General features: G+C 36.7%; 1 protein-coding gene across 1 annotated transcript; it reads left to right on the forward strand.

Annotated features, from left to right (window-relative positions):
- The first annotated feature begins 231 nt into the window (after positions 1–231).
- On the forward strand, positions 232–9,418 carry LOC144973051 (PHD finger-like domain-containing protein 5A). The gene is made up of 4 exons (XM_078915019.1): positions 232–371; positions 3,748–3,771; positions 7,958–8,124; positions 9,156–9,418. Exons 1-4 carry the CDS (start codon positions 320–322, stop codon positions 9,243–9,245), a joined length of 333 nt encoding a protein of 110 aa, XP_078771145.1. The 5' UTR covers positions 232–319; the 3' UTR covers positions 9,246–9,418.
- The last annotated feature ends 5,078 nt before the right edge of the window (positions 9,419–14,496 follow it).

A 14,496-nucleotide genomic window follows, 5' to 3' on the forward strand; every position in this document is an offset into this window, starting at 1 on the left:
GCATTAGTGATGTGTGATGTATGTCAATTAAACATCTGATTTGGATTTGGAATAACGGGTTAGGCTGGAGGATGAAGATTATGCTATTACCTTTGAAATACTAATTGTGTGTGTGTGTGTGTATTGTGTGTGTGTGTGTGTGTGTGTGTGTGTGTGTGTGTGCATATTTTATTTTTAAAGCGTAAGTGATTTTGGCTATTTTTCATATATTGTAACTTTATAACTGGCCGGTATAACACCGTCAAATGAAAACAAACGACAAACGACAAACTGAAACAGTGTAATACTGAACAACACTGTCTACGTCGAAGTTTATAGAATGGCTAAACACCATCCAGATTTGATATTTTGTAGAAAACAGCCAGGCGTCGGTAGGGCATTTCTCAGAATTATTAATAGTGTTTATTGACTCACTAGTGGTTCGATGCGCTGAATTTACCCTTGTTACCTGTTGTCGATAAAGTGAAAGTAGAATTTGATCCTTTTTTTTTTCAACATTATTACATGGGCTTGGGGCTTGGCTGGCATATTGATTAGGTTTGATAACTGAACCCAATTATAAGCTTGGGAGGCCTTCCTATAGCTCCTAGTGCTAAGGGAAACAACTCAAATATTCCCTATACTATTAACTACACTACACGGTAACCGGGCCCCTAGCCTCAGGCTCAGGATCTACGTACACGGTAACTCCGGTAACTGGTTTGCCGCTGAGTACAAGCAGTGGAAGGACCTCGCTCTGTGTGTGTGTTATTTAAAAAAATCACACAATACAATTTAAGGGAGGCCTTCCGAAATCTCCTACTCCTACATCTCCAGTATTCTTTGTTTTTCTAGTGTTCTAGCCAGCTTGGGAGGGGGCTAACTTTTTTTTTTTAAGTCTCCCCCCACCCAAACCCCCTACTAGAACATTTTAAAAAACAAAGAATACTGGGGATGTAGGAGCTTTTAGAAGGCCTCCCCAATTTAACCCATAAAAAGCGAGATTCAATCTTACTTTAACCTAACACCAGATCTTATCTTAGTCTTAACTCACTTAACCCTAGCCCTCTACTCCCGTGATTTCCGCTCTCCAAAGAGATTTTTGATACTTTTTAAAATAGAAAAAAAATTATACCCAGTTACTTACAATATAACTTTGGTTTGTACCTGATTTTATTCAACTACAAAGTTAAATACAGTACTAGTTTCTGATAACGTGTATATATATAATTTGTCTCAGAAAAATGTAAACAATGGTGGTGTAGAAGTCAAACACCGAGATAGTCGATGTTAGGGTTGAGTGAGTTAATGTTATCATTAAAAGACAAGCTATGCGATTATAGCTTAATTGGTAGAAACGATTTGTTCTGCATTAACAATAGGGAAACTATAATCTGGATGAAAACAAAATATCAGTGTCTATGTTTGTTAAGAGGTCAAAGTTGCACAAATCACGTATCGTAAAGCACCTCCGTAACACTCCTGTGATCTACATCATCAGGCGACCCATTGCTTCTTTCATCTTCCCCAATGCCCCCCTCTCTCTCTCTATCTCTCTCTCTCTCTCTCTCTCTCTCTCTCTCTCTCTCTCTCTTTCTTGTCATAGTGTCATCCCTTCCCCTTCGCATCTCACGGTGAAACGAAAACTTTCAGCTCGGTTTGCAAATACATGTAGGATTTGTCTCTCACTAGGCCTAGGCTAATGGATTAAAAACCAAGACATTGGGTAGTGGGTGTCTAATTCCAAACTATAGATTCTCTGTTTGGCCAATTTAATCAGGCCTTTGGCCGTCTGGCAGCCCAGCTACTGCTTACGTTCTGCTTACAACACATACATACAAAGAAACACAAAAGGGGGAGGGGGGGGGCTAGGAGTAGGAATGAAAGCTATCAAGGTCATAAGTGACATAAGTTACTGTGCACCAAGCTCAATGCCGCATTCGCCCCTCCCTCTCAAAGCACGGTACAGGTTACAGTGTACGTAGATTCCGATCCTAGGTGCCCGGTTACCGTGTACGTAGATACTCGGAAAAATAAAACCTAGTACCTTTGACTAACCCTAATAGGAAAATACAAACACCCTATCACCTTTACTAAGACTTATAGCTAACTTTAAAATAGAAAAAAAATCCCCCAACCTCGAGCTAATCCGAATAGAAAAAAACCCTAGGACTGGTTTGAACTACCTTTCAATACTTCACAAATCAAAATGGCGATTGAGGATCAAAACAATGGTCAAATTAGGAAATTTTAAACTTTCACAAATCTATCAAGGTTTGTTCTAAAGTTTTTTAAATGCTTCTATATTGAATAAATAAACACATGACAAAAGATCCACGGTGAAAATACAAATTGAAAGAAATGCTAGCACTCCCATAAGCTTGATCTAACATCAATGTAGCGACGTATTTTGCATTATTTGCATTGCCATTACAAAAATGGGGACTGGTACAGGAGAGGTTCCTGTCACCACCTTGTTTTGCTTACACAGAGACCGTGGCCAGATGGTTAGGAGAACATAAATATAAGAGCGAGTGAGAATGAATGATCTGAATGTTTTCTAGGGTACTAAATCCCAACTAGCTATGATACATTGTTACGTATTGTTTTTGTTGTATAATCATCAATCCTGCTAAATATCTTATCTTTTACTTTGAGTCATGTAAAAAACAATGTAATTTCCTGTTTTTGGATTGATAAAGTTCATCTTATCTTATCTTAAATTTAAAGATTTCCAAGGCTAAAAATATTAATATTATCCAATTTATTTTTTCTGTACCTGAATTACTTCTGGCAACCAAAAATATAACCAGTTTGTTAAAAATCTATTGCCATTTATCATTTTTAAACGTGCCATGTTTGTGATTATAAAAAAAAAAAGAAAATAATTTTAAAATCTTACCTTAAACCCGATACCACTGTCCTACTTGTTAAATGTTACTGTTGGTCATGACCCCTTGTAAAGTGCTTTGAGCATGTTTAGTGAATATTGCTCTATATAAAGCTCAATTTTTAATTTTTTTTTTATTATTTCCCTTCCTTTCTCCGACTTCAGAACTGCTATTTGCTACAGCCAAGGTGGCAACTTAGTCTCTGTGTAAACAAAGCAAGATGGCAGCCGGGACCTCTCTCCTTTACCAATGCCCAAAAATGGATATTGGTCATGAGAGTGAGATCCCTGCTTTACTGCTTTGTTTACTCAGACCATATTGCCACCTTGGCTGTTCTTAATAAATTACAAGTAATTAGCAGGTCTAGTTCTAGAATTAGAAATTACTTTTCTTGGGACTGGTTTGGACTGGGACAAATTTACCAAGTAAAACTTCTCTCTGGAGTAATTTCCAGAGTATATTTTAGTAAAAAAAAAGTAGGTATCTTTTGGAAGCTGCTATTTTCACAGTATGGTGGTAATAGTGCGGTAGACTATGTTCACCGTAAGGTGATATCATGGTAGGCAGTTGTCACCGTACGGTAATAATATCTTGATGGGCTATTTTAACAAGCTATGATTATTGCAGCACTTCATATAAAATATCATAGGATAATTTTGAAATTGAAATTTCTAAGACATATTTTTCATTTTTGTGCACCCCCTTCTATTAAATTTCAACTTCTCTACTTACAACAACCATGTCACCAAAATGGCCACCATTGCTATTGCCTCATCATCATCATCTGGTAAATTTCATATACTATTGATATTAGTTTCCACATTACATATTGCAAGTGCTCTCAAATCAATTAACTTCTATTTATATCAATCCACAGCAATTGGACGACTCTGTGAAAAATGTAAGTAATTTTTTTTTTTTTGCTGTCTTTTACTCACCATTGCAATTTTGTGTAATAATAAGAAGAGGATAAATCGTGGCCTATAATCTCAAAGCAGAATTATGTCGGGGTGACCCAGGTGTCCAAAAGTGATTTTTATGGTAGACAGGACCAGAACTGTGATATTTTAGTTTTTTGCCTCTTAATTAATTATATGTTTTAAATAATTAAAAAAAATATTAAGCCTAGTTTAATAGCTTTGATTACAAAATCAGAGGTGGGTCGGTATTTTATAAATGTGTATAGAGTACATACACTAGGTGTTGCCACTTAACATAAAACATTCTACAAGATAGCAGCAAGTGTTGACAACTCAACCTTTCTGACTGGCTGAGGTGAAAACACATTAGGCTGTCCCTCCAGGAAAATGCCATTTTTATCACAAAATTATGCCCAAAAAGGTGAAATTATGCCACAAATGATGCGTTTTCAAAAGATGCAGAGGTTTGTTGTGATGTTGATGCAATTTGTACATTTTTTTTTCATATAATTCTTGAACGAAAGAGCAGAAATAATTACAATAAGCACACAAACAGTATACAAATTCAAAAGCAAGGAGAAGAAAAGAAAAAAAAGACTACAACAGAGATCTCAACTCAAAACATCGAAAGCCACTATAAATTGTCGCAATCGACATCTGAATACCAAAAAGAAAAAATGTACATGAAGTTCTGATACAATTTTTATTATTAGCATTAATGATAGATACTGTTAGGTATCATTAACATTATCATTTATTAAATTTATAAAGAAACCTCATTTAAAAAAAAAAAATAATAATCCATTTCTCTTTACCTTACAGTATTATCAGGCTTACCTTTGTATAAAAAAGTCTTTTGAAATAAGTTTTCCTCAATGTTTAGATTTTCTAAATTTTAATGATGATATTTCAATACTAAAACCATTACCAAACCAAGCATATTGTTAGATAAGGAAGAATATGTTCTGCTCTTCTGATGTGTTTTCAGCATAAAGCAACTTAATAATTAAGTTAATTTCGTCACAAAAACTACTCATATTTCATACTTCTTCATTTGCTTGTTGAATATGTCATTCTATAAAAAACCCTGAAAGGTTTAAACCCTTATGCTACAACTAGGGAAAAAGAATTCTACATCCTTAAACCCTCTTTCAGCCCTGGAGTGACTTTGCTATCCAGATCTGTCTCTTTCACAAATCAGCCAATTTTTAACGCAGAAACTTCAAATTTGGTGACTTTTCTTAGCATTACCCCCCCTTCCCCTTGTGATCTTGTCTAATTTTGTTTACCTGGTTTAATTGTTTGATTGATACCAACAGACAGTGTTTACCATAGAATAACGTCCATTTTGTGAATAATAAAGATTTATTTTTATTATTATTACACACAGTGTAGTGTGTTGGTACATTATAACTGGCCAATGGATGCTGTGATTATTTTACCTGAAAGCATAGCATCAATATCCACACCCTTCATCAAGTGATCAAGGCTTTGGCATCTGTCAATCACAAATGTCATTTGCCAAGTCAACAGATATAATACGCCAATGATAAAATCGCGGACTCAAAATTTAAAAAAACACATTAATACAAATTTATTTTTTATTTCAACAATTCTTGGAATAGACGCAAAGCTCTTGGGGGGGGGGGGGGGTGTTAATTTTTGATACGTCCTAGCGCCCAATCACCAATAGCTCAGGAAGGTAAAATAAATAAATTAAAAAAAAAAAAATTCCCTTTATTCATCCCATATGGGAAAATTTGTCTCAAGGGTCTATTCCAAAGGTAGACTGGAATAACCCAGGCATCAGCCGCAGTGCAATGCCGCAAATTGAGCTAGGCGAGGTGACTTGGTCACGGCCGCACACCGCAGCGGGTAATCAAATTTGGTACCTTTCGGGTATGAAGCAAAGACCGTACCTCTGAGCCACACTGCCCCATATTAGGACCAGTCAGATTTTCAAGCAACACCATGCATGTCCCCAGTTATTTAACTAACCATATGCTCTTGGATTTCGCAATCACCAACATATGTATACCAGTTGTCGCCAAAACTCTCATTATTTTTTTTAGGAAGAAAAAAGGTGAAATATGTGTTATAAAAAAAATTTAATTTTTAATTTTAAAAAAGACGATTTATGCAGCAAAGACATGCAGAAGGCAAAATTATGTGGACACAGAGGCATTTTCCTGGAGGGACATATTTGGCATTTGTTAGAATTTTGAATGGAATCATCACTCTGGACTCCTGTCTTATTGGGGGGACCAATATTTGTGTTATGTTGTCTGCGTCCAGTGTATACACAACCAGTAACCTGTCCTTTATGGCTGTGGCCATTTCTGTTTACAGCCACGACCTAGACCACACAAATCACTACCACAACCACGAATACCGAAGTAATCATCACCACTACCACCTACATCAATATTATCACCACCAACACCATCATCACCATTCTGGGCCTCTTGCATTTCTGTCTGAGATTGAGATTGATAAAAAGATAATTGATTTTGGGCTTAATTTTGGCCAGTACTGAGAGACACATACACGTTCACACACACAGACACACACACACACACACACACACACATACATCGAGAGAGAAACAGCTACAACAATAAATTCATCAAATTCACACTCCCTATGGTATTACAGTTTCATCAAATATTCATCAGCAGTTGTTTCATCATCTATCAGTGACCTTCTTCTTCCTTTTGATTTGCTAGATGACTTTTACTTTGTTTATTCCCCTGCTTTCCTCATTCTTCCTAACTTTATTCTTGCTACCTCCTCATCTCATAGGTTTTTTTCTTTTCCTCCTGGTGTTTCCTTTGTTCCTCTTTCTGCTTATTTCTTTCCTCTTTCTCCTTTTGTCTTTCCTCTTTCTTGTTGTCCCTAACTTTCTTTCTGTTTTCAATTTCCTGCTTTCTTTGTAATATTTTCTCTTCTTCTTATCAATCAGCACTTCCAAAACTTGAAGCCTCTCATAAGACTGAGAAACAGGTCTTTATGTCTTTTTGAACCCACGCTTAGATTCAATGTTGCAATCTCATAAGGATTAGATTAACATGGTGTATTATTATTGCATTCAGTTTGAGTTGCACTTTTCTTCAACAATGAAGATTGCTTGTGTGCGATGTTAGATTGTAAAACTGAAAGTGCTTTGAGTAAGAACTCCACAGATATTAAATTTGGTAACTGAAGCTTCTTTATTTTTCAAATCTGTCAATGTCAAAATAAAGCTTCAGTTTGTCCTCACCCAATTGTGCAGTTAACATTAGAATTTTTCTCAATGTGTTTGGCACTATTGGCTGCCTTGCCACATTAATTTGACTGCGGCCATTAGTGGTCGCTGACACAAGCCATGTTATATCAATCAGAAATCTTTAAGTATATTTTGTGATCACATGATCTTAGCAGCAAGAGTAACCATCCCAACATCAAAAACGGACACCCACCTGTATTCGTTTTTCCCTTCCACTGCCCGACTGTGGAATAGCCTCCCAGCTGACATGGCTGAAAACAGTTGCCAACATGCCTTCACGCGGTTGATAGAGCTCACATCGTGACTTTTTAATTTATGTATCTTTATTAGTAGTATGTGCAGTGTTTTAACAAGTTTAAAATGTAGTTCCCTACAAACTGTGGAGTGATCCTCGACAATATTGGAGGTTTCCACAAGACGAAGAAGAAGAAGAAGAAGAAGCTCCATAATGATATGAATATTATTATTATTATTATTATTATTATTATTATTATTATTATTATTATTATTATTATTATTATTATTATTATTATTATTATTATTATTATCATCATCATTATTATTGCTAGTAAAATGCTATTAAAACAAACATTGATTATTTATCTTTTAATGAGAGGAGAGCGTTTTGTTTTGGTTGTTTGTTTTTTTTTTTTCTAATTAATTACATAACTTGATTTTACAACAAGAGATCAAAAAATTAGTAATATTGCTAAATGCTGTCTTTCATCTTTCTGTCTTTTAAAATCTAAATTAAGAGTTCTGTTATGAAAGAAAAGTGTTATGTAAAATCAAAGAAAACAAAAATTCTCCAATCCATGAGATTTTGATTTCTACTTTACTTTACCATTTGTGACAGCAGATTCCAAAATTATCATTTTATCATTATTTTATATTTTCTAAAGGTGACGGTAAATGTGTCATTTGTGATTCTTATGTCCGCCCGTGCACATTAGTCAGAATTTGTGATGAGTGCAATTATGGATCATACCAAGGTCGCTGTGTCATTTGTGGAGGCCCTGGTGTGTCAGATGCTTATTACTGTAAAGAGTGTACATTGACAGAAAAAGATGTAAGTTGATTCATTCTCTTTTTAAGTGAGAATAGAAAAAAGTTGAGTAATTGCATCTATTTTATAATCAAATGGAGCTTGCAGCCTTAATAATCTTTTCTCATTGTTTGTTCTAAAATGAATTATATTCGCTTGATAAAGTCAAGGGTAGTTATGTCATCCCAATTGAAATGTATTTTCTTTTTCAATTTAGAAATACAGTAGGCAGCAATTAAAACAAACATGTTTGTAATGAATTGACAGAAATAACAAAAACTCACTGTTCATTAGTAACCCGACTCATGGGAGTTTTTTATGTTGTTTTTTTATTTTGCTCACGACTGAAACTGAAATAGAACTATCCTAGACAGAGCTGTAGTCCATCAGAGTAGGCACTGCCTATCAATTCACAAAATACATGGATTTTAAAAAGACTTAACCCTTGTGGTTGGCAATATTTGTTACAGACAAAAGTTATAGGGGGAGGGGGGGCTTCTCTTACAAATAATTTCAAATCTACATGTAGTCATATGTTGCTTAGTGACAGGAATGCCAGAACACATCATACACTATGTCTAGCAGCCGACAACTGCTTTCAATGGTTTTATTCGCATAAATGCATTTTGAAATGAGACAACTTTATTATTGGAGTACAATTGTAAATTTTTCTAGTAAGCAGAGATGGACAATGTCAATGTCATGTGCCATGATTTGCTAATGGTTGGCTACGACAGTAAATAATATTATGACATTGCAATAAAAAATTTTCAGTGAAAAGCCAACATCCAACCCTCAGGTGTCTTCACCTAATAACCTACTACTACTATGGCTACATTGGTATCCACTAGTGTTGTCACCAAAGAGGCAGATTATTAGGCAGTGATACTATATCAGCAATTCAATTTCATTTCATACAAATTTCTCCAATCACATCTTCAACAAGCCATTTCTGTATCTGTTGGTTGGGTGAGAGTGTGTTTGTCTGGATTCAGTTTGTTTTAAACATTTGAGTATTTTATAATTGAAATAATTTTCTTTGATTTTATTTTCAGAGAGATGGATGTCCTAAGATTGTCAACCTTGGAAGTGCCAAAACAGATTTGTTCTATGAAAGGAAAAAATATGGATTTAAAAAAAGATAAATTTGTATTTATTTCTTTGAATATTGTTTTTTATTATCATCATCCTTTCATCCCCCACTCCCTTTCTGAGAGATTGTTGAATTATGTTGCAAAAGTTTGTGATGCGAGTTGTACGGATGAGTTAGACCTATGTAAAAGATAAGTATGAGAGCAATAAAGCAATTAAATGATTACATGCTGTTGAGTGATTTTTTATAATTTCTTTTTTTGTTACCTGAAAAGCTCTTACATAGTTCAAACTAGGTTAGCAATTCAAACTAGCAATTAATCTGATGGGGTGTCGGCTACTACCGTGGTGAAAGTGCCTTGTTTCTTTACTCAAATGCCCCTTTACATTGGATCAATAATATACAGTGCAGCAGGCATTAATCAAACAAATTTAAGGGTTCAACGAACAGGGTCATAATTCCCAAATCATGTCCTTCATTGTCTTAGTAAATTTTTCATGACATCCACAAACGGTTCCATGGTTTAAACGGACTAAACTGAGATTTGGCCTTACACACGAAGAGAGAGAGAGAGAGAGCCTTTGTGACTTTATACAGTGCAACCCCTGGATAACTACATCACCCGGGACCGGAAAATTATGTTCTTATTCAAGGTTTTCAAAATAATAATAATAATAATAATAGATCTTTATTGTCCATAAATATGGCAATTTGTCATTTAGTTACACTTGTTATAACGTTAAATGATAACTATAACATTGAACAGATATTTCACTCCTACTTATTTTCTCTCTCTCTCTCTCTCTCTCTCTCATTCTCTCTTTCTTTCACACGTGCGATATACACAACATAAACATATTCATTTCGTTTTCAATTTGTTACAATTGTGGCAATTCGACACCAAAAATTATCATCATTATCAATTGGTCAGTTAATCTTACATTAAATAAATTAATCAGTTAATCAGTCAACGAATCAATCCTTGGTTTTTCTGTACCATATGAAATATTCAAAATTTTTATTGCTGATGGAACGAACGTTGATTTATACTTGTTAGTTCTACATTTAATCTGACAAAACCTTCTCCCAGATGGTAAAAGACTAAATTCATGGTATAAAATATGTTTTTTATTGTTGGTAATTGAGAATGCTTTCCTTTCTATTGCTTTTCCATGAATTCTGTTGGCTCCATCAAGAGGATGGTCTATTATTCTTGATGCCTCTTTGATAGATTTTGAAATTTTTGAAATGGTGGGAAAAGGGGTTGTGGTGAGACCGGTGAATACATAAGAATTCAATACGTGGACAGTGTGAAGACACGTCCCAACAATGTTATATAATGTATATTTCTCCTGTTTACAAAGGGTATACCAGTTGCGCGTTTACTCTTTAATGTTAATTGTCATTGTTTTGACTATAAACAGCACTCGAACGCCTTTTAACAAAACCAAGAATGAATCAAGTAGTATGTAGTAGTATTAAGCCTCGCAATCCAAATGACACTTGCTGAGAATTGTGTGATTCAGTCATAGTCGATGAGTATATCAACTCTCTCCATCCATGTTGTTAATTGTTTCCATTGATCACTGTCCTGGGTAAGAGTTTTTAGGCTGTCGAGATCTTTTGTGACTTTAGTTCTTCAGGGATTAATTCGCCTCATCTGAATCAAGAAATTTCTGATATGTGAATGAATCAAATGCCAATATGATAATACCGTACAAGAACACATGCTCACATCTAGTTTTGATTTTAATTAAAATCCATGCAATTATCTGATGTTTTGATTTACCAAAATTTTTATTTAAGTGCGCCAAGATTTACAAAGCACTTAAAATTAGTAGATCCACAAATCCCCCCCCCCCCCCCTAAAATGAATGTCGGTATTTTGGGTTTTTTATTACTAATAATATATAGCAAAAAAAGTCAGCCCCCCCCCCCCCCCAAAGAAAAAAAGAAAAAAAGCTAGTCATAAAACAAGTCTGCTCGCAAAAAGAAAGTTAATTACTATTAGTTGAATTCAATACCAATGGAATCATTTATTTACAATTCACTGATATAAAATTTTGGTCAGTCTCAGGTGTAGCCATCTTAAGTGCTTGCCTGACCCGAAACAATCACACTCACACCCACAGTTTGTGAGTGTTTATCATAATATGTTAACACACTACTGAAGGAATTGCATTGCAGCCCCTGACGACTCCATGCTTATTTTTCAATTGCCTGTGTTAATAAATTGTGAGTGATGTTCATTATCTGTAGGGCTGATTGTTTCTGGTGTCAAGCACTGGATAGCTATGGACTCGGGCACTAGAAGAGTATGGCCATTTAGACAAGTGCCTTGCTTGTCTCTTCCATTCTTACCCCTTTCCCCTCTCATGTTATCCCAAATGTCTTGTATGATGTGTGTGATGGGGTGGCTTGTCCAAGTGAGTAAAACAGCAGTGAATGATATTCACTGTTTTGTCAACAAAAAGGCATGAATCTACGAGACCAGGATGTGCAAAATAGAGAGCACAGTACAGCTTGTGTACACCGGCCTCGGTTGCAAAGGGAGCTCTGCTACAGCGGGAAATTTTTAAATCCCTGTTCCATGGCATCTATCCTATCATATAAATCATGCATGACTATAACGGGGTAATACTTCTTGGAACAGGACACAGGGGTGTGAGTGCAATTTTAGTACCCAGTTGAGAAAAGTCATGTACTAAAGAAGAAAAGAGGAAGGCACGCAATGATAAACATAACTTACAGGGAATGGAGATGGGTGGGTGTGGTCCAATTGCAGTTATTGTGTGTACTATCGACGTTTCTCTGTGTACTTTCTGTATATCCACAACGCAACAAAAGGCTAGTGAGAGGCATGTGACTGGCTAATCAACATCTTGATACACCTAGGCGTAGAGAGGGAAGTGCGTCTCTTGACTGGTTCGGTAATTATACCCAATGAGAAGTAAGATGGTGATGTGATCTCTGTGAAGCCTGATGCTAGGAGTATGAGTATGATGGTGCGCTACTTTAGTTTTGAAGTGCATTTAGTTGTGGTCGTGACCGTCAGTGTCGAGGTTGGAATGGGTGGAAAGTCGAGGAATGTAGAATTAACTGTTGTATTGTTCCAACCCATCTTCTAAGTGGGAAAGGGTTATAGGAATGGAAGTCAAAAGTCACGTCGTCTGATTTATTTACTTAGGGAGCTTACTCGAAATGTGTTCCCATTTCTTTTTCCCTCAAATATTCATCATCATTGCCTTTTTCACCCTGGGTCAGGGTATAGGCCACAGACAAACAGTTTCCATCCTTCTCTATCCTGAGCCAACTTTTTTATCTCATTCCAGGTCTTACCACTTCTCTGTATATCAGCTTCTTTAATTCTTCTCCATGTTCCTCGTGGCCTTCCCCTTGATCTTCTGCCCTGAGGGTTCCAGTCCAATACTTTCTTTGTTATAGTTGAGTCATTCTTTCTAAGCGTGTGTCCAATCCACCTCCATCGTCTTCTTCCTATATCCTCTCCCACTGGTTTCTGCTGTGTTCTTTTCCATACTTCTTCATTTTTTATTCTATCCATCCATTTTATTCTGAGTAGCTTACGCATGCACCTGTTTACGAAAATCTGTACCCTCCTTATACATGCCTGTGATGCGTTCCAAGTTTCACATCCATACAGTAGGACAGACTTCACGTTTGAGTTGAAAAGTCTTAGCTTTAGTTGAAGGGAGATATCTTTAGTTCTCCAAACTCTGTTCAAAGATGTGAATGCAGCCTGTGCCTTTCCTATTCGTGCTTTCACCTCTGCTTCCGTGCCTCCATCCTTGTCAATTATACTTCCGAGATAGCAGAAAGTGTCTATATCTTCGAGTTCCTGATCTTTTACTTTGATCTGCTCCCTTTGACGCGTACCTATCCTCAAGACCTTTGACTTTGCAGGGTGAATTCTTAGACCAATTGATTCCGAGAGGCTGTTTATAATTGTGGTTTTTGCTTGCATCTGGTCCTGGGTGTGGGACAGAAGAGCCAGATCATCTGCAAAATCCAGATCATCCAACTGTGTCCAGGGGTCCAATGTATCCCATTTCTTTGCCCTTTGGAGGTTTCCTTCATTAGCCAATCAATGGCAAGGATGAACAGGAATGGTGAGAGCAAGCATCCCTGCTTGACACCAGTCTTAATTTCAAAGCTGTCAGTAAGCTGATCTTCCTGTACAACCCTGCAACTTGATCCTTCATACATTTCCTTAATGAGGTTTACTATCTTTTCAGGGAGTCCATAATGTGCCAGAATTTTCCACAATGTTGCTCTGTCAATACTGTCGAAAGCCTTTTCGTAATCCAGAAAGTTGACAATAAGAGGAGAGTTCCATTCTATAGACTGTTCTACTATGACTCGCAGAGAGGCAATCTGGTCGGTGGTTGAACGGTTTTTCCGAAAACCTGCCTGTTCGTCCCGCAGTTTAGCATCTGTTGCATTCTTAATTCTCTCTAAAATAATACGGTTGAAAACCTTTCCTGGGATAGAAAGAAGAGTGATGCCTCGATAATTATTACAATTACTGAGGTCCCCTTTCTTTGGAAGCTTGATAAGATGTCCTTCCTTCCAATCCTTTGGGAATATCCCGTCATTCCAGATTCTCTCAAATAGTGGGTGCAGGGCCTCAGCATTTCTTTTCGCATCAACTTTTAGAGCCTCCGGTGGAATCTGGTCTGGTCCAGCAGCTTTCCCCCTTTTCATCTTGTTGATGGCACCCACAATCTCTGCTATCGATGGTGGATCACAGCTAATTGGTAGCTCATTCCTTGCAGGCAAAATTTCTGGCTGGTTGTCTGGTGGTGGTCTGTTCAGAAGGCAGTTGAAATGTTCCCTCCATCGTTCAGATTGAGCCTCTTTTCCAAAAATAGTTTTCCCATCTTTGTCTTTGACTGGTACCTCTGGTTTCCCATATTTTCCAGCAAGTGTCTTGGTAGTTTGATAAAGGATCCTCATGTGTCCTCCAGTCGCTGCTGCTTCTGCTTTCTCTGCAAGTCTGTTCATGAATGCTTCCTTGTCTTTTTTCACAGATCTTTTGACTTCCTTAGCTATGGCTCGATACTGCTCTTGTGCATCCAGTCTTGAAGCCCTTGTTCGGCTTGCATTCACTTGTTCCTTCCTTGTTCTCCTCTTTTCAATAAGGTCCAAGGTGGTTGGACTTATCCATTCTTTATGTTCCGATTTCTTTACCCCCAATACCTCGTGGCAAGTTGTTATGTAGACTTCCTTGATCTTTGCCCAATGTGACTCTACATCTATGTCCTCCTCGAGCTCAGTAAGAGGTT

This window comes from Berghia stephanieae, chromosome 5 (genome assembly GCF_034508935.2).
Source record: "Berghia stephanieae isolate SIO BIC M18660-M18661 chromosome 5, UCSD_Bste_1.3, whole genome shotgun sequence".
NCBI classification, from domain to species: Eukaryota; Metazoa; Mollusca; class Gastropoda; order Nudibranchia; family Aeolidiidae; genus Berghia; species Berghia stephanieae.

Excerpts from the sequence above, each read along its gene's own strand:
- LOC144973051 (XM_078915019.1), top strand. The coding sequence starts at position 320 with ATGGCTAAACACCATCCAGATTTGATATTTTGTAGAAAACAGCCAGGC. Across the intron at positions 372-3,747 it reads TAGAAAACAGCCAGGCGTCG|CAATTGGACGACTCTGTGAA; the intron begins GTAGGGCATTTC and ends ATCAATCCACAG. Across the intron at positions 3,772-7,957 it reads TGGACGACTCTGTGAAAAAT|GTGACGGTAAATGTGTCATT; the intron begins GTAAGTAATTTT and ends TATTTTCTAAAG.